At 34.9% G+C, this 20037-nt stretch overlaps 2 protein-coding genes across 3 annotated transcripts in view; both read left to right on the top strand.

Moving 5' to 3' along the window:
* The first annotated feature begins 925 nt into the window (after window positions 1-925).
* LOC145901256 (uncharacterized) lies at window positions 926-7042 on the top strand. 2 transcript variants are annotated; one of them, XM_082988921.1, is made up of 20 exons: window positions 926-1156; window positions 1249-1351; window positions 1500-1651; window positions 1807-1938; window positions 2067-2103; window positions 2437-2506; window positions 2576-2714; window positions 2766-2822; window positions 3020-3218; window positions 3267-3442; window positions 3732-3876; window positions 4006-4154; window positions 4983-5027; window positions 5089-5101; window positions 5165-5338; window positions 5419-5472; window positions 5648-5715; window positions 5984-6310; window positions 6469-6636; window positions 6746-7042. In XM_082988921.1, the coding sequence occupies exons 1-20, from the start codon at window positions 1064-1066 to the stop codon at window positions 6794-6796; spliced, it is 2352 nt and encodes a 783-aa protein (XP_082845047.1). In that variant the 5' UTR covers window positions 926-1063; the 3' UTR covers window positions 6797-7042. The 2 variants fall into 2 exon arrangements, with proteins under 2 accessions (XP_082845047.1, XP_082845046.1); XM_082988920.1 differs by having other exon boundaries at window positions 5089-5338.
* A 952-nt stretch (window positions 7043-7994) lies between these two features.
* Window positions 7995-20037, top strand: part of LOC145904653 (AP-3 complex subunit delta-1-like) — a 28871-nt gene continuing 16828 nt past the window's right edge. The window contains exons 1-29 of the mRNA XM_082992388.1: window positions 7995-8168; window positions 8234-8329; window positions 8389-8469; window positions 8839-9027; window positions 9472-9601; window positions 9711-9850; window positions 10066-10139; window positions 10461-10510; window positions 10860-10888; window positions 11272-11292; window positions 11767-11815; window positions 12079-12224; window positions 12588-12736; window positions 12905-13034; window positions 13204-13307; window positions 13454-13685; window positions 14003-14148; window positions 14479-14635; window positions 15089-15145; window positions 15343-15363; window positions 16012-16122; window positions 16553-16726; window positions 17018-17094; window positions 17401-17536; window positions 17843-17959; window positions 18184-18248; window positions 18439-18589; window positions 19088-19263; window positions 19723-19962. Of these exons, the coding sequence (XP_082848514.1) occupies window positions 8073-8168; window positions 8234-8329; window positions 8389-8469; window positions 8839-9027; window positions 9472-9601; window positions 9711-9850; window positions 10066-10139; window positions 10461-10510; window positions 10860-10888; window positions 11272-11292; window positions 11767-11815; window positions 12079-12224; window positions 12588-12736; window positions 12905-13034; window positions 13204-13307; window positions 13454-13685; window positions 14003-14148; window positions 14479-14635; window positions 15089-15145; window positions 15343-15363; window positions 16012-16122; window positions 16553-16726; window positions 17018-17094; window positions 17401-17536; window positions 17843-17959; window positions 18184-18248; window positions 18439-18589; window positions 19088-19263; window positions 19723-19962 (3344 nt within the window). The 5' untranslated portion in view covers window positions 7995-8072. The remainder of the gene's footprint in view (window positions 8169-8233; window positions 8330-8388; window positions 8470-8838; window positions 9028-9471; window positions 9602-9710; window positions 9851-10065; window positions 10140-10460; window positions 10511-10859; window positions 10889-11271; window positions 11293-11766; window positions 11816-12078; window positions 12225-12587; window positions 12737-12904; window positions 13035-13203; window positions 13308-13453; window positions 13686-14002; window positions 14149-14478; window positions 14636-15088; window positions 15146-15342; window positions 15364-16011; window positions 16123-16552; window positions 16727-17017; window positions 17095-17400; window positions 17537-17842; window positions 17960-18183; window positions 18249-18438; window positions 18590-19087; window positions 19264-19722; window positions 19963-20037) is intronic.

The raw sequence follows: 20037 nt of genomic DNA, 5'->3' as shown, positions 1-20037 counted from the left end.
AGATTTAGACAACTCTGGTACAACAAAAAAAAAGAGAAAGCAGGTCGCCTTTTTAGATATCTCTATTACTCATCCGATCTGGTGCGAAATCAAGTTTGTGTTATTCCGCTATACCCAAACGACCGTGAACTTTTATCGTTTATTAGGGAATATTAAGCAAACTATTGAACTTGCATATGTTTGTGTTGGTTTAACTATGCAGTAATAAAATAAGTTTCAATCATTGCAAATTTCAACAAGACAAACTGATCTGCTGTAGCACATGACGCACCTTATGCCCAGAATGCCGCCCAAAGTGTTGTGCATCCTGCACCAAAATTACAGAATAGTAACACGCCGAACGCTAATCCATGTGCATAGATGTCGTACCCGAGGCATGTCTAAGTGAGAGTGAAAGAGAGAGAGAGAGAGAGAGAGAGAGAGAGAGAAAAAGGCAAATCGTACCCGACTTGTCTAACATCCCTCTGGTAAAGATCTCAAGTGATAGTGATTGCCTGATTCAAATCATTAAAATTCGCATAGATTTTGTTGAGGAATAATACTAAAAACCAAAACAAAATTTTACGTTAAGTTAAGGAAAAATGTGGGGAATTAACAGCAACTAATATGGAGGCGCAGCTACTTGGCTTTCGTGTGCAACATTGTTGCCTCGTTAGAGTCGTTAGTAGGGAAAATCACAGCAACATACTGACTCAAATTACAAATGTATTTTCACAATTCTCTAGGTCAGCTTATAAAGTCTGTTGTCATTTCGCATATTTTAAATGCACATAACTTTCGCGTTTCTTGGATTATGATGATATTTACACATGTTGCATAGAAATGGCATTCTGCTTTGCCTGAACACAATTTTTTTCCCAAAAAGGAATTTACTGTTAAGCTACATTTTATTGAACTCCTATAAAAAATGTATTTTCAGCTTACCTGCAGCATTTATAAATTAGGCCCATTGATGACACAAAGTTGAATCCATGAATTGCAGATAGATTCCAGCTAAAATTCTTTTATAGAACACAAGTTTCTGTGTTCACCATAAATATCCAACCAACCAGTTTTGGGAATAATGTCATTAAACGAAGACTGCTATAATGCTGTAACAGCACAAAGTACAAACTCTGTACAGGGCTCAGAGGCTGTTACGAATGTAGATGCACAAGTAAGTGTGAATTTGACCAGTGTTGATTTATTTTATAACGTCACAGAAATGTGTGGATTCGTAACAAGTAGAATTTGTGTGGTTTATTGCAGGCTGTTCATGTTGGTGATGTACATAATGAGTATCATTTGCACTTCGATGAAAATATTTTGACACACTTTTCCACCATAATTGCTCAGATACAACCTGTAACAGGTGATTATAATGTTATTATACAACCTGTGTTAACTAAGGATTTTTTAAGTTGTTGATTATGTTTGTGCTCAGTTTCTTTGATGAAAGTTTGTATTTAACCAACTATTTCAATGCTTTTGGTATTTATAAAATTAAAATGTCATTCTAGAAACACAAAGACAGCTTAATGAAAAACTGGAAAGTATTGTTAAGCAACTAGTTCAACTTCAACAGAAGCCAGTGGAATCTGATGTTGTGCCTGAACAGGAAATGAAAGACGACTTTCAGAAATTAGTCACACAGCTGGAGTCAATTACAGAGGTTGGTAATACCTTCCTGTTATGGAGTCATGTGTTTGAATAACTTATGCGTTTAATTAACTTGAGCTTTTAACTTTTTTAAATCTTTTTTTAAATTGCGTTTTGAATTTCCCTCTTAAACTTGACTTTTAGATTTGCAATGTTTTGTATTTCCAGAAACAAAACGACAAAAAAGGTCCTGAACAATTGGATGAATCAAATAATACCGAATACACAGAATCTATGAGGGAAAAAATTGAAAATCTTCAAACTTACATAAAGTCACTGGAAAGTAAACTGACTACAAAAGTAAGATTCTAACGTAGAAATTTTACATGCACTTCCCAACAAACAAAAAGTTTATCACAGTTTTTTAACTTTTTCATGAAATACTTTATATCTCTGCTTTAACCATTGTCTCAAATGTTTTTTATAAGGGTGTAGGATCCACTTCATCTCATATAATAGACAGCAGTGAGTTGCCATACTTACAACCTGATCATTTTTCCTATCCATTTAACAATCTACTTGAACAATTAAACAATTAGTTACATAATCACTGTATGTCCAACATAATGGAAGATATTTTGCAAATTGTTTGGAAAAATATCAGTTATGCTTCAAAACTCTTGATTTTTTCCTGATTGAGTTTCATTTTTGTTTTAACACTCTTAAAATCTACTTTGCTAGTTCTTATTTTTTTTTTGCTGTATGAAATGCAATTGGCTTGTTTTTTAAATCGTGCTTGTTTTTAAATAATGTCGCATGTTCTTTTGTCACTTTAAGTTAAAAAGTTTTTTTGTGCAGAAGGCAAAAAGTTTTGTCACAAAAGTCATTGGTTTGTTTGCGATGGAACTTTTGGAAATCAAATATTTTAGTAAGTTTCTTTAACTGGTTTAGACTATTACCTACTGCTTACTATAGTATGTATACATGTATTTTGCAGTTGCAAAGATTCAAATGGAATGGATTTATTCATTAAAAAAGTGATGATTATTCAACACAATCTCGATCATGAAGTGGAACTTGAAAATATGCGGAAGTTGAGGGACAGCAAGTATTTACTGAGATACATTACACATGAGGTACTTACAACTATTAAATATCAACATAATTTCATCAGCTATATCTGTTAGGTCGTTGACAACCGAATTGAAATTGTCACAGAACTTTGTAATGGAAATGTTGAAGAGGTAAGACAATTGTTTTGAGGTAGTTAATTGAAAAAAGGGAAACAATCCCTTTTTTATTTTACCAGAGAAAAAAATGTGTGGAATGTGTGGTTCTGCTTATATTTCTTTTATAGTTTTCATGTTTTTACTTTAAAATTTTATACATTTTGTTAATTAATTATCTAGATTTTAAATGGTAATTGTTTAATCTGTATTAGTTTGTGAAGTGCTTGAAACTTAAACGCAAAAATGAAAGTTTGAAAGAATGGCCACAGCCTCTTCCCCGAAAAACCACTGATTTGGAAGAATTTGAGATTCAAACTGATGAAGATTATTTGACATTTTTTAATTTGACACCAATGGAAATTGCAAAAAATTTAGTTGAAGGAATTTGTGAATTACATCATCTAGGAATTGGTAACTTTTTCTGGTTTGTTTTGATAAAAATGTAAACTTTAACTTCAGTTCACAGAGACATAAAGCCACAAAACTTTTTATTGAAAAAGTTGGGAAGTCGTGCAATCGTAAAAGTTTGTGACTTTGGATTAAGTAGAAAACTTGACAAGGGAAAGTCAACAAAAGCTGCTGGAACGAGTTCATTTATGCCTCCAGAAGCTTTAAAAAATGACAAAGTTGTTCCTGTAAGAAATATTACATCGTACCAGGTGTTAAAGTTTTCTGACCTTGCAGCCAACCTCAAACAAGGTCCTTTTTACCCTGACATGTTGGAGTGAGGTTTTCATTTACCTTGGCTTCCTGGGTCACGACCTTCTAAAAAATTTGTTCACATATGTTACCCTTTCATATCTCACTGTAAAATGACTTTGGTCCAGTTTGGCTGCAATGCAAGTATAAACAATACATTATATCTGCATTATCCAAACAAGGGCCTCAAACTATCTCTCACTGTGTATTCTAATGCTTTTTAAGGATTTCAAGTCTGATATCTATTCACTGGGGCTGGTTTTGTTTTATGTTCTAACGGAGGGAAAACACCCTTTTGGAGATTGCATCACAGATCAAGATTATCGGATTAAACAGGGAAAGCACCCAAAAATGATGGAGATTTTTAAAAGTACAGTTGTGTTTGGTTTAAATTTTGGTGTATTTCAAAATCCTGCACAATGTTGGTTGTTTTTATACAAATGCATGTATAGGTTATGTACCAAGTACAGGTATTACTACATTGCTAAACCTATGGCAGGTGATTGTTTAACTCAAGAAGAAAAAATAAATGTGAGCAGTTTGATTTTATGGATGTTGGAACACGAAGAAATCAACAGACCGAGTATCGAGGAAGTAAAATGGCATCCAATGTTGTGGGACTTCCATGAAAAGATTCAGTTTATGGAGGTTAATATTAGTTACCTAAATGTTACAGACTCAGTGTCTGCAGGCATGGGCGTATCCAGGGGGGGGGTCCGAGGGGTCCGGACCCCCCCCTTTTGTGAAATATTTTGGTCTTTTTTGATAACTAAACAAACGCCACTGTATTTTTTTGTCAAAATCCGCGTGAAAACCAGAAATTTTCTTTGACGTTGACCTAAAAACCGCATCGTGTTGCATTCGCCATTGTTTCCAAACATGTGGCATTGTTACGAAACAAGTGTCATTTTTCGTCAGTTCACGGACGAAACGTCGTTTTTCAGTGGCCACGTTGTAATGACAAGCGGTTTATTTGCGTGATAGTCAATTAGTTTAGTTGTTAAACTTTCCATAGCGTTACACAATTGCGCAAGCCAGAAAGCCACCGTTTATGTGACGATTAGCGCGAACACCAGCGCTCGTATTTTGCGATTCTCGCCCACAATAGTTTACACTTAGTTTATACCTGAAAATCGGGGAATTCCCTAAAAAAATTGGACCCCCCCCTTTAAAAATTCCTGGATACGCCCCTGTCTGCAGGGTAAACATGACAACTAGATTGACATGTTTCAATTCATTAAATTTGTTTGTGAGTTTAGACAAACATGGGAAATGCCACTACCCCCAAATAACTTGTTCTTCTAATTTTTATGTGGAACTTCATATTATTGTTCATTTGCCACTTCCAAAAGATGTGTTTGATCACTAATGATTAAAGCAATGCTTACTCTACCTTTCATTCCTATAGAGATCGGCTTGGTCACAGTAATGAGATTAACAGTAAATGTAAAAAACTTAACGCTTGTTCTTTTGCAGAAAGTTTGTGAATTGATTCAACAATCGAAAGGCTTTGATGCTAAGGTGAAATTAAATGTATTTCTTCATTCTATGTGAAAATAACATGCTTTCTTTCTGTTTCTAGGTGCATGACAATGGTGAGATTTTTAATTTCAACAACATTTGCAAAAGTGACTGTTGTGCACACCATACTTTTTCAGTCATTGCTCCTTATTACGAGTTAAGTGGAAAAATATATGAGAGTGATTGGGGTCGTTTTGTGCGTTTGTCATTAAAAATTAAGGAGATAGACATTCTTGAAGCCCAGACTAACCACAAGAATGATATGAAAGGACGAAGAACAGCCATGCTAAGGGTGTGGTTGAAGAAAGCTGGTCTGTATATCTACAACTTACTCAGCCTTTCCACTGTTATTTAGTTTGACTTCAAATTTTGAACATTTTAATATTTTCAGGTGGAAATGTAAATTTATCCTCATTTGGCAATCTTGTGGATACCTTTTATACAGGTGTCTGAGTTTTGTTAATAGATGTTGAATAACGTGTTTAAATCTAGATACATAACAAGGATTGTTGAGCAATTAAATACTAGTGAATATTTAAATATAACACCTGCAACTTTTTGGTCTCAATTTTCAACAAAAATATCTAAATGGTTTCAATTCAATATTTTGACTTATTCAGACCCACCACAGTTAGAAACTGAGAACCAATTTGCTGCACGTCGTCACGTCATTTCCTCAAAGGAAAAGGTTTGTAAATATCAGGTTTCAAAATGCTTTCTTTGGCACCAAGCATATTTTGCATGTGCAGTAAGTCCAAGAGACTGGCCCATGGTCTTGCCAAAAAGTTTTAAAAATAAATAAAACATGTCAATGCTTTCAACAGTATGGCCCAGTCTCTTTATTCTTATATCCACAAATAATGTTCCTAGTATGTTCAATTTGCTGATTTATAACAAGGCAAGGTATTTTGAAACATTTATGTGAGTGCATAATGTTGTGGTTAACATGTTTTTAGGTTGCAATGATAGAAAGGAATGTTGGAGATTGCCAGGTTACCTCTGTGCAAAGTGATGCCATACCTCTTCCTGAATCTGGGAACCCGATGAAAACTGTTGACACGCCCGCCTTTCTTGAGTACAAGACTGACCTTGAACTAAGGTCACAGCAGCTTGAACAATATGGATCTTGGATTGTCGATGGATCAAAACCAAGCAATGGAAAAATTTCCACATTTGAGATCAGTAAAGCTTCATTGTCAGATCTCTGTGGAATTTTAAGTGAAAAGGATCTGTCTCCTGATTGTAACTCAGTCAAGGACATACTTGCCACAGCAAAAGATTTGGTGAATATTAAACCTTTTTTGTACTGGCAGATGTTTTTGTATAAATTAGGACGATGACACTCAGGAGAAACTTTGTGTAATTTTGTGATAATTGAAAAAATAATAAATCAAGTATGTATATGAACCACTAAAAGCATATAATGGAACATTTTATACAGAAAACAAATTCTGCATTGTTATCTGATGATACAAAAGAAAAACTTGGTTTGGGAAGCAAAAAGAATTGGGAAAAATTTTACAATTTCTTCACTGAGAGCCACCCACAAATTTTGCTTAGAGCTTACCAAGTGTTTGGAAACCACCCAGACATGGAGGAATTTAGGCAGGTAAGTGTAAAGTAAACAGAAAAACCAATGTTGTGGATGCCAGTCCTATTCCATAACATGTAGGCTATGCACTTCAAATAAACAGGGTTCTAACACTTTATTTTTTAAGGGAATTGTAAGGAAAGACAGAGGACCAACAGTTTTTCAGCAGCACGTATGAAAAACAAACTCGTTTTTATGTGTATGATTATTCTACAATCGTTATCAACGTTTTATCCAAATTTGAACGCATTGTGCCCACTGTTGAAATTCTTGTATGTTTAGTCTGAAAAGCGAAAGTGTAACTGTTTACACATTAGTCATGTACAAAGTTTGCACTAAGTACTGTAATTTGTGTTATGAGTGTGGCTATTTCAATGCGATGTATTCTCTTGCAATTCTATAAAATACTGACAACAATTGTGGCTGAAGTGGAACCTTGATGTTACAATCAGAAAAGCAATACGACCGCTGATAGAACTGTGTGTTAATTTCATCTGGTCCGGTTGGCCAACACCCAGATGTTGAAGGATGTGTTATTACTGTTTGACAGACAACAACCGACGTCATAAAAGATTTTAGAACAGTTACCGTTAATTCGTATTTTCATATTTACTAATAACCCGAGGACTATATTTTGAGGTATGTTAATCACATTGCGTTTGTAGGGGTAGTGCCAGGCGGACCGCAGTGTGTCAATCTCTATCTACATCAAAAACATTAATTTAAGGAGGACATATTAAAAGTTTAATGAGCACACGTGAAGTCCAAAATGTGTATCCTCTAACGTGGGGCGCTCTTGCACTTGGCAACGTGCTGCCTTTGCGCAGTTGACACACGGACCTGGAAAACTTATCAATTCCACAATAATCTGCCCATTTGGAATAAAACATATTTGACATTTGGAATACCGTTACATTTTTTTTCTCATTCACATCGAAAGCAAAAATGTAAAAAAACGACAATAGTAAAAACTTACCCTCACGTGCAGCAACCAATCTCTCATCTTATGTAGTAGATGTTTCTTGGTATCATGGGATATTAGCTTGTTCTTCGTCACAAGTTTCGCATTTCGAGTGAAAGTTTTTTATTAATGTTTGAATATCAATCAAAAATGTTTGTGTTTGACAAAGAGACAATATGGTTTTAAGGAAATTGTTGACAGTCGTTGGTTTAATTTGCTGTCGCTTTTATTTGGTTCATGTTGGAAATCTTGCAAGTAAGCCTTGAAGCCAATTTAATAGCATGCGCAGTATCACATTGGTTTCATTAAAAAAAAAGATTCAGTTATTACGTATTTCCATCATTCCCAACTTTATGCTGTGACAAGTTTGTTGTTTTTTTGTGGCAAATATAAACTATTGGCATTTTTGATAAGGTAGATCAGTAGCAATTAATGTTGTAGTTTTTCAATACAAAATAATTTATGTGAGAAAAACCTAGCACAAAAATCAACAATGGCATTACGGAAAGTGAAGGCAAGTGTCGACCGGATCTTTGATAAAAATTTACAAGATTTAGTTCGTGGGATAAGAAACCACAAAGAGGATGAGGTAAGATACAAAATATCCCGTCAGGAGTTTTGGTAATAATTCATTAAGCCTTATTTTGTTTGCAGGCACATTTTATCTCACAATGCATAGATGAAATCAAAGTGGAATTGAAACAAGAAAACCTTGCAGTGAAAGCGAATGCCGTCAACAAACTGGCTTATGTTAGTTTGATATCATTTGTTCTTTGTCTTGTAAATAATTCTCATCCTTCTTGTTTCAGCTTCAAATGCTCGGTTACGACATCAGTTGGGCTGCGTTCAACATAATTGAGGTTATGAGTTCAACCAAGTTCACCTTCAAGGTAGAATTATTCCTTCAAACTCCCGGCTTTATTTGTAATATTGACAATATCTGCTATTACAGCCTTTTCTTCATGAATAAATGTTGTTTTGGAATGAACAGCAAACTTATAAAATCCCTTTGAGACATTAGCACCAAGTTGTAATGTTATTTATTGCAGCTCTAACTTGTAACTAAAAAAAATGAACCTAATTTTAAACGCAACCTCTTTGAGTGTTTCCCCAATGTTTGTACATTGGTATCCAATCTCATAACTTAGGAATTTTGTGGCATATTACTTCCCCATAGTGAGTTACTGTGTCATTTATAAATGTCATCACACAACATGTAAAGATATTAAGTTAAACCTATTTGTTACTTTTTGTGACAGAGAATTGGATATTATGCTGCATCCCAGTGTTTTCATTCGGAGACGGATGTTCTCATGTTAACAACAAATATGATCCGGAAAGATCTTGGTTCACAAGGAGGTTTTGACGCTGGCGTTGCGTTGAATGGATTATCTTGTTTCATAACTACTGATCTTGCAAGAGACCTCGCAAATGATATTCTATCATTGGTAAGTATTTTGCAATTTTTGAAGTAAATTCTTTAGTCATTTATGAAACAGGTTTTAAAAACGCCATATAATTGTTTAAAAGTGCTTTTTTACATAAACCACTATCTATTTATCAAAACAACTGATTGCTTATTTTGGTAACTGTGTAAAACAAAGTATTTCGATGCACAAGCAAAGTTGGAGAAATAAATTAATGCCATTCATCAAATCACGACTTAGCAAGAACTTTGTACTGTGTGGGCATATCATGTTTCTGTGAAGTTTCCTGTTAAAATGTAAAATATGACCAGACCTAACGAAGCTACCACACCAACACAAGACTGGATAAAAATGGTTATGAACAATATAGTGATGTTGTGTAACTTGCATTGACACACTTTATTTTGAAAAAAATTGATAAAAAATGTAAATATTTATTATAACATTCAACTGTCCTTAACTTAGATGTCGTCAATACGTCCGTACACCCGCAAAAGAGCCGTCCTCATCTCGTACAAGATATTTTTATCCTACCCCGAAGCTTTACGACCGGCTTTTCCACGATTGAAGGAAAAATTGGAAGATCCAGACACAGGTTTGTTAAAAAACACGATTTGTCTCAAACAAATTTATTCTTTCTTGCTACACACTCTTGTAACGAATCCAAATGAGACACAGTTAATGTCAATTCCTTATCTTTTCAGGCGTCCAATCGGCTGCAGTTAATGTGATTTGTGAACTTGCGAGGAAAAACCCAAAGAATTATCTTTCGCTGGCCCCAGTTTTCTTTAAACTCATGACGTCGTCAACAAACAACTGGGTTCTCATAAAGATCATAAAACTGGTAAAATTCTCCGAAAAAGAATTTTTTACTAATCAAGAAGAAAAAAGTTGTGTGTCTGAAAAGCGTAAACTGTATTAGAGTCAATTTTAAGTGAAGATTTATTTGAGAAAACCACAACAAAATTATATTCTTTAAGTTATCAGTGAAGTAGTTTTTACTCTGTGCAAAGAATTATTGATCGCTTGTGAATGCTTAACTACATATTTTACGTTCAGTTTGGTGCCCTCACTCCATTGGAACCACGACTTGGGAAGAAGTTGATTGAGCCGCTTACAAACTTAATACACAAGTAAGTTTAAACAAGACACAATTTATTGATCAGTGTATCTCAGTGTAGCTTTAAGTTACCATGTGATAATCCTTCCTTTGTTTCCAATATTGATTTTGTTAATCTGTGGAGTAAGTAGGACAATTAAACTAAATATTTGTGTGTGATTCAATTCACTCCAACTGTGCAGCAATGCTTCTATTTTGTGTTTCATGTTTTTTAACCCAAGCCAAACTAGGACCTGTCTGTTTGCATTCTTCCAATTTAAAGTTAAAATAGATTTTTTTGGACATCGTTTTTGACAAATGAACAGTCCCAAGTTAATAATTGAATTTGTTTCAGTACTTCTGCCATGTCTCTTCTCTATGAATGCATCAACACTGTTATACAAGGTACACACTTTCTCCCAAAACAAAACATTTTATCAATTTTGAATTTACTATTAGTTTATTATTATTTGTCAAAAGATTTAGTGACGAAAACTTAAAAATATTTAAATTAGTTTTGTTGTAAATTACAATTGTGTCAATTAACAAAGGTCGAAATTATTGAATAGTGCAATGCAACATTCCAACAATAACTTCAAAAACAATGGATGTTTACCATTGGTGATAAACTTTAAGTCGCGTACGTAAACCTCATAATTATACATGGGATGATCAAACAGTTGTGTTGAGTAATAATGTAAACAAACCCCTTCTTCCACACGCTTGCGTGAAGTGTTAATATCGTTCACTTCAGGGATGCAGGACCACGGCTCATCCATTCAGGTTAGTTATTCTTTCACTCATCCACTGATTGTCGTCATTCTGGTTTTTTTTTCAACACTAACATCGACACTTTTTGATAAAACCAAACCTGATTTTTTTGTTTGTTAAAAGTTTTCCAACTTATTGTTACGCATTAGTTGAAAAACAAACTTGATTATAACATGTAACAGGAAGATGGGTAAAGATTTAAATATGTAATTATATTCCACATCTGTAAATGTACAATTTGAATTGCTACTGTGAAAAATTACCACCACATTATTGTTTATTGTGCATAAATTAACATCTAACACCAGTAGCAGATCAGATTATTGTTCTAACAAAATAATTTGGGTATATTTTCTAACTCTTATTTTGTTTTGTTTTTTCCTGGATATGTTTAGGGTCACACCAATCTAATGAAGGTTTAAGTTAAATAATTATTTTGTTGCCACTAATTCTGTTGGTCATGGAATTTTCTCTCTTGCAATTTTGTTCTCAAATAACTCATTTCATTATTCCCTAATGATTAAAATAATTTCCTTTCTTTCAAAAGGTTTTGTAGTTTTGATAATTTGCACCTAATTAGGCAGGTTGATGTTTTTCTTAGTTTGTAACAAGTGCCACAGTAATCACATATTTTCGTCAAATTTCTGTTTCTTTGGTTCACCGAAATGCTTCAAAATGATGCATGTCAAGCAAATTCACCCAACACTAATTTAGTTTTACCGATATAACTATTAGTAGCCCCACAAAAAACACAACTTGCATGAAGATGGTCCAACGATCAAGCATGTAAACAACCATGTTTATATAATAATCTATTTAATTATATCTGTTTAATTCATAAACAATTAACAACTTAATAGAGATTATTGTAAACATTTTATATTTTATAGTTGTGCGTTCAAAAACTGAGAATCCTTATTGAGGATACTGACCAAAATTGTAAGTTGTAATTAAGACTTTTCTGGGTTATAGTTTCACGTAAATGTTGATGTTAAACATGTTTGTTGGCTGGGTTTAATAAGTGATGGTTATAACACACAACAAATGGTCCCAGCTAATTGAGAAAAACATAATGGAAAAGTATTATTTCTTGTGTTTTCCACACTGTGACTTCCACTTGGAAATATAAAAGGTTGACCAACAGTTGTCCATGATTGGTTTCTACATTTCCTGATATAAATACACTGTAATTTCTGATGCAGTAAAATATCTGGGTCTTCTTGCAATGTCTCGGATATTAAAAACGCACCCCAAAGCTGTCCAAGCACATAAAGATCTTATACTGCAATGCCTGGATGACAAAGATGAGTCAATAAGGCTTCGGGCTCTAGATCTTCTGTTTGGAATGGTTAGTATGTTCCCATAGTTGAATTACATATACCATACTTACTTGTGTGTTGCTTGGGCAATTTAGTGCAAGGAATCTGGAGCCTCTGAATCCCAAACTATCTGGCTTAAATCCCAACTTTTGCTCAATTAGACAAGACATAGGCAAAATATGTATAATAATTGAAAACCTTGTGTAACAAATAACTTAATATTTAACACAGAAGTTGGCACTAAATCTTTGTTAACCAGGGAGCTATCAGGAGATTTTGAAAGCATAAAGTCTCATCTAAACTTATGAATGGTTTTAGATTGCTATTAAACACAGTTTGCTAAAAGCTTTATAATCACCATCAGGCAGGTTAAATTGTTTTCTTATTTTCAGGTTTCCAAAAAGAATTTAATGGAAATTGTTAAAAAATTGATGATTCATGTTGAAAAAGCTGACGGTGCACAATATCGCGATGAACTTCTCCAGAAAATTATAGAAATTTGCAGTCAAAACAACTTCCAATACATCACAAACTTTGAATGGTAAGCTTTAAAACATCATAAGTGGACTATTTGGTGGGGTGATATGTATTTTCCAAGTGTTTTGAACACCAATCATGCTAGCTTTCGGTTGATCATTAGCTTTGGTTTTACGAATTTTACTTTGAAATGTACCGCTCGGGCAAATTTATTGCTTCATTTTTTTCTCAGGTACATTACCGTCCTCGTCGAATTGACAAGAATTGATGGAGCAAGTCGACACGGTTCACTGGTTTCAGGACAATTGCAAGATGTTGCAATCCGAGTTAAAAGCATCAGAGAGTTCGCCGCAAACCAAATGGTATGCAAACCACTAGGTGGTACTGGTCAAAAAATACTCTTTGTAATACAATATTGTCAAAATAAAGTGTTTGGTGCACATTTAAACATTAAATTATCTTCCTTAAATCATGACTTCTTTTTTTCCATGTACGTTCTGTAAAGTTTAGGTTACGTTTTTTAATGTTTAGGCCAATCTTCTGGAAAATGCTCACGCCATATCAGGACAACTCAAGCGTAACGGAATGCAGGAGGTTCTTTATGCTGCCGCGTACATTTGTGGAGAGTTCGCTCAGTAAGTTTATCATGTTTTCAATGTGAACCTTACCATCACAAAATTGTTCTGCAACACTTGGTCGAAACCTTGTATAATTTATATTTCTTTTCTTATCCACAAACAACAGTTCAAGTTTATTATAAACTGTGACAATACACTCACAGGTTGTTGGATGATCCAGACTCGCTCATTCGTGCAATGTTGCGCCCTCGTGTGTTAGCTTTCCCCAGCCACATCCAGGCGACGTACATCCAAAACTTGACGAAGGTGTACACGGTTGCCATTAGCAACGCGGAGGAGGACGATGAGAAAGAGAGAGCGATCGCTCTAACTCAATCCCTCCTGGAAAAACTTCCCACTCTCGTGCAAAGCTCAAACCTGGAGGTTCAAGAAAGGGTGCGAGCTTGAGTGTGTTATTACCACTACCAGTATTCCACTATCTCTTTGCATCAAACTTATCATTTTGGGAACTTTACTCAATATTTTTTTAAATGCTAGTGAGTGTTTTTGAACACTCTATCCTGGTTTGTTGCAATGACAAAGGTTTGCTGATTAGATCTCTATCTCTAGCTGTTAATACATCAAATCCAGCACCACTTTTAGTTTTTTTGAAACTTAGCTTACATAAAAAGCCTACAGCCGCAACCACACTTGTATTGTGTGTTTACAAATGTAGGGACTTGTTACATTTTTGACCCCTAAATTCTTTTCAGGCTTCTTGTGTTGTTTCCATCCTTAAGTACGTCGAGAAACTCCAATCTCGTGACTTGCCGGTTGCAGAAGAACTTGCAAGTTTATTCAAAGGGGAATTAAACCCTGTTGCTCCGAAAGCCCAGAGAAAAGTTCCAGTGCCTGAAGGGTTAGTTTGGATGTTTGTGTTTTAATGGTCGTTCATAGCAAGCTTATTTATATTGAACAAGACTTAAATATTTGATCAGTGTATTATCTGTGACTGGTTGTTTGCATAAGTTTTGCATCAAGAGTCTGAAGAACTTTGGATAATCTGAAGTTAGTTTTTGTGATAAATCATCAACATCTTCTCCTTAAATCTTAAACCTTCCACCAAATTCTATCGTCACAAACTTTACAAGTTCTGTGACAAAATTTGCAACAAACTGATTTAAGTAATGGCACTACCGTATAAGTACAAATGGATGATGATGTTAAGTTTGTCATTTTCATCTTCCAGTCTTGATCTCGATGTTTGGATCAACGATCCTCCGTCATCTTCAGAAGAGGAGGAAGAAGAAATGAAGAAGAAAACCGATTTCAGTGAAACTTACAACGAACTCTATTCTCCCACTAGAGAGCGACAGAAGGAGCTCTCTACTGAAGAAATAGAAAAGGTTTGATACTGGTTTATAAAAACGTAATGCTCTGCTTATATTGGGCCTGCCTAAACCCTTTCTTTATATATGAGTGACCCGCAAGCATTGTAGGCCTAACTTATAACATATACATAAGATAGATTTTTACATTGGATCTGATGTTTAAAGCTTTATTTAAGGCAGTGTTTCTCTGTTAGCTGAAGGTATAAAGTTTGGAGCTCTGACTTAATTTTTTGAAGAGATATAATTGAAGGTTGTATTTGAAACCCAACAAGAAAAAATGTGTTTAAATATTCTCCACATTAATCATAACTTCTAAGTTGGGTCAAATATTTCAACATGAAGTGTCAAATTTTGTGCCCAGCCAAGTTTACTTTCATGGTTGACTTCACAACACAAGCCTGGATTACTTAGCATGGCATTAATGTTCATTCAAGCGTGTAAATTGTATGAACTTTTTATGTGTTTTAGAAACGTGAGGAACGCAGGATTGAACAAGCAAGCAACCCCAACTATCTGATGGCAGCGGTAAGTTCCTAAATATTTACAAACATTTCTTGTGGAGAAAACACACTGGGCCTAAAAAACATTACCGGAACCAATTGATGTTCTTTCACACAAACTTGTCATATTGTTTCACGTGAATACAATCACCCATGATGTTGATGTTGTTCTTTTCATACGTGAGGGAATGTATTTATGTAACTTTACCAAATTTATTTCAGAAAAAGCCAAAGAAAGCAAAGGTACAAATAGTGCATGGCATAATTTCACTATTTACTTTTCCAATCATTCAGCTTTTTCATTAAAAGCATGTTCCTGTCAAGCAAAATGAAATTTTCAGAATAACGTTAATTTGTCAACATTTAATTGCAGAGTTTTGTCTTGTTATTCAACATAACAAGCTTTGTGTCTGCATTAAGCTTCTGGTTTTGTTGAAAACTTGCAGTAAAACTTGTAATGCCTTAAGTATTCCATCAATGCATGCATGTCCTTATGCATATTTCCTACTGCCCAGATGCTAAATAGCTTTATTGAAATGAAATTCGATCATAACACATTGTATGGGTGAAGGGGTGTAGTTTGCTATGAACCAAATTCATAGACTTCTTAAAACTTTAATGGAGAGAAGCATGTGTTATGCAAGATATGGCTGATATTTGTTTGCACAAATTACGTTTTCTTCTGTTTCTCATATTAATGCTCAGTAACTTAGTAAAAATTTTGGTCAGTGTTTGGGAACAAATAACTTTACAAATGTATATTTAACCTCAAAGTTTATTCATAAATAGAAAGTTATATTCAGATAACACAACTCACCAAAGCATTCCCATTACACATGCCATCACAACAACATACAACTCCCGTCAGCAATAACGTTCATTTGATAGCAGGAAGGTTACCAGAAACCAGATGCTGAGGACGACTCAAGTGTAGCCGAGATTGACATTTCCATTCCACTCCATGTACCAGGGCTTCCCAGCAGTGAGAGATATCTTAGAATGGTAAATACATGGTTGCCAGTGTTTAAAATTGGGTTTGAAGCTGATGTATTGTGCTTGTTTTATTAAATAGTTGGATTTAATTTATCATATTACATCACAAGTAAAGTAGTCGTAAAAGATTGCAGGAATCCGTGCTTTTCTGCGTTGACTGTTTTATCTTTTATGACAATCTGTTTGTTGCAAATCAGTCTCCAGTAAATTCAAGGAGTGAAAGATGATTAGTGTGAATATAATTTCATTTGAATAAGGGAGAAACCGACTATTGCACTAGACGAAGTTCCTGTGTTTGTTTTGTTAAAAAAATATCATCCTGACCCTGATCACGATTGTCACTCTCAGTTTCTTGAGTAACGTTACTTTATATTATTTCTTGTCGGAAATATCTCCACCTGAAACACGCTAAAGAAATTTTCAAATTTATTTTTTAAAGGAGCAAGAACGCCGGAGGAAACACCAAGCAGAGAAAGCGGTGAAGAAGAAGAAACAATCTGGGAAGAAGGGGAAGAAAGGAAGGAGGAAGAATGTTGTGGTGGAGGATGAAGATGATGCGGAGGATCTTGCTCCTGTTCATGAGGTTGAAATAACTCAGGAGGAGATGCCAGAGGTTTGTTCATATCAGGGTTGTTGAGGGGGGTTCTGGAGGGGGGGGTTGAGGTGGTTTGCTTCTATGAAACGTTAACATTAAGAATGCAAAATCAACTTCCCAGTAATGTTTGTAGCCAAGATTCTGTATAACCACCACACCACATATACATACATGAGACAGGGGAAGAGCAGTGTCCATGTTTAAATGTTATTGTTTCCAAGAAATTTTTTATTACTTACAATTTTGCTCTGATTTTGGGTTTTGACACAAGTATTGGTGAATCACCGTAATAATTCCCCTTTTTACCAGGGAGCTGTGAAGACGGATTCGGAGAATGAGGAAAGAGATGCGGATCCGTACAAAGCACTTGACATGGATCTGGATTCGTGAGTTTCATGGCGTGGAAATATTTGTTACTTAAGAGTTTTTTGTGATTAATATGTCCCTAAAATTGTGTTTAGATCTGGATTTCGAAGTTATGTCGGTATATTTTTGATTTTCGCATCCTTTTCAATTATATTTGAAGTGAAAAAAAGTAGTGTTAATTATACACACATACCCCATTCCTACTGTGCAAATATTTATAATGTGTTTCCCAGCACAGGCTATTACTTAGTGACAAATATCTTGTAATCACCTGGTGTTCGAGACTTCCCAAATGTATATTTGTTGATTCATCATTTGCTTCTCAGACCGCTGACCGCAGCCGAAACTCTCCCAGTTCCCCAACATCGACAAGTTTCGTTAAAACTTAAAGATGAGGAAGAAGTTGAAGTTCCTCCCAAGAAGGAAAAACATCGACACAAGAAGAAAGAGAAGAAACACAAGGTGGAAAAATATGATTTCTATTGTCTCGTCATCGCATGCTGATTTAAAAATAATTGCAAGGATATTATACTTGTTGTAATAAACTGTGTCAGTTTTATAAAATATTACCTGTGCACATTGACTTGCCATTACACCAAAATAAACAAATAACATTTTTAAATGCATTTTGGTAAAAATAATGATAAAATAAACCTGTTTTCTTGTGGTCTGTACAATTGTTTTTAGACAATATTATAAAAATGATACAAGTAGTTTATAGGATCTTAGTTTTCTGCTTGTTTAAATTCGTTTTCCACAAACTGACAGAAGAAATCGAGAAAACTAACTGAGAATCTTCTTGCTGAGGAAGAACCGACAACAAATCAACTCGTTAACGGAGACGAAAACATTCCGGAAGAAAAACCTGAAAACAAAAACACAAAGGTGGGTGGGGTTCCTTGTTATGGAAAAAATATTCTGCACATGTTGTGGAACATTTTGCTTGTGATTATGAATCATATGCTTCCATTGTAATTAGTTTTGTTTATGGGATAATTATGTTGTGGGCACCTGAACTGTGCAATATCATGTTTGTGTATGGGGTCACTTTACCCATGCATAACCACAGGGAACAAAAAATCATCAGATAATTCCTTGTTTACTTGCAGGGGGAAGATGACATGAGTTTCTGGTTGTCCAACTCACAACAAACTGTTGAAACTCCAGTGAATGGGTGAGTTCACACCTGGTTCATTAAAAACGCTTAAAAGACGGTGTTTTTATGCTGACTTGTTTGGTTACTTGTGAAACTCATATTGGCGGTGTTTTGTTATTTTATTAAATGTTTTCGTTATTTAAAAAAAATGTTTTATAGTGATGTCATTGTTTGATGATGTCATCATAAAAAGTGAAATTTATCTCAGGATTGAAGATGAGGAGGAGATTCAGATCACCGAGGAGCAAGAAACAAAGAAGAGAAAACACAAGAAGAAGAAGGAAGGAAAGAAACACAAGAAACAATCGAAACAAGTTGTTGACGAGGAAGAAGTTAATCACGATGAACACGAGGAAATGGTTCGTATTTCATAAGTTGCTGTTTTAAATATTGTTAAAAACATTCTTTTATTAATAAGCAGTTTGGACTTCATAGTTAAGTTCGGTTGTAAAAAATAACGTAGCGAGTGCTTTCGTCGGTGGAAGGTCTTTTAAAAGGACTGCAAACCATACGTAGGTTGCCAACAGTTCGGTGAATGCACTGTTTATTCTGTTTGTAATTAGCTAGGTTTTATATCGGGAAGTTCCTTCTATTTGAAAATAAACCTCATATTGGTTCCCAAGAAACTTTTGGTTATTTGAAATTGTGTCGCGGGATGAAAAACTTTGGAAACCACTGAAATAAACTAAATTGCAAATTAATTAATTTTTGTGTATAAGCTGCAAACAGATGGCCACTGTTTCGACCTAAAAAATTATTGGCTCCACATTGCTTATCATAATTAATTTTTATTGAGTTAAAGCAGCATAGCCAAATAATGTTTTTTATAGTGATCTGATATATTTTGCTTGTTCCAGTTGCAACTGCAAAGTTACAAACTACTTGCTGAGAACAAACGTCTTCGAGTTGATTTCGAAACTCGTGCATCTCCAATGGAAGAACGGAAGTTCGTGGTTTCTTGTGTTTTTGCAAATCTCACCGACGCCCACATCAAGGGAATAGAGTTCAACGTACTCGACACACTCAACACAAAGTATGTGAATAATTTGACATCTGGGAGAAACTCTTGGTTTCATAAAAATGCCTAAATTTGATAAAATTGTGGTTAAATCTTGTTAGTGTGTTTGTTTTCATGAAGATGGCCAAATCACAACACTGACTTGAACATGTTTTCTAACTTAGAGTGTATTGAGCCCAAAAGTTTGTGTTTTGTGGTAAAACCTTGATTAATGTAACGTCATTTTTGCCATATTTGGTTTCAAATTAGTTTTTTAAATATGTTAGCATTCATTGTGTGTGGCTCCCAGCAATATGGTGTGTTTAAATCACAGATAACAACCATAGGTTAATGTGCAGTGATACACAGAATAGATTTGCTCCTTCACGTAAAACTTGTCAGAATCAAATTTCTTTCGTGGTTAAACCACCGAGGCTGAGATACCATGTGAAAAGTTTCTCTCTGTGTGCAACAAACTTATTATCTTTGTGGTAGGTTAGTCCGGGATTCCCCTAAAAATACACACGATGCTGTTCCAATACCGTTTTCACTCCCTCCCCTCTCCCGCAACGAATGTCAACTTCAAATGACGGCGGCGAGCGTCACAATGCCACAGCGGATGAGAGGAACGATTACTTACATGTTGGCGGAGAAAGAGGGGACGAGTCAGGAGAAGATCGACTTCAAACTCCACATCCCATGTTCTGCATATCTCGTCAACAAACCTTGTTCAAGGTCGGGGGAGGAGATGTTGGGAATTTGTTTTAAGAACAATTTTATCCCTGACCTTGAAAAGTTGCAGTGTTGGTG

The sequence above is a fragment of the Ascidia mentula genome, chromosome 1 (assembly GCF_947561715.1).
Source record: "Ascidia mentula chromosome 1, kaAscMent1.1, whole genome shotgun sequence".
In the NCBI taxonomy this organism is placed as follows: Eukaryota; Metazoa; Chordata; class Ascidiacea; order Phlebobranchia; family Ascidiidae; genus Ascidia; species Ascidia mentula.
This window is presented reverse-complemented; position numbering and strand designations above follow the sequence as displayed.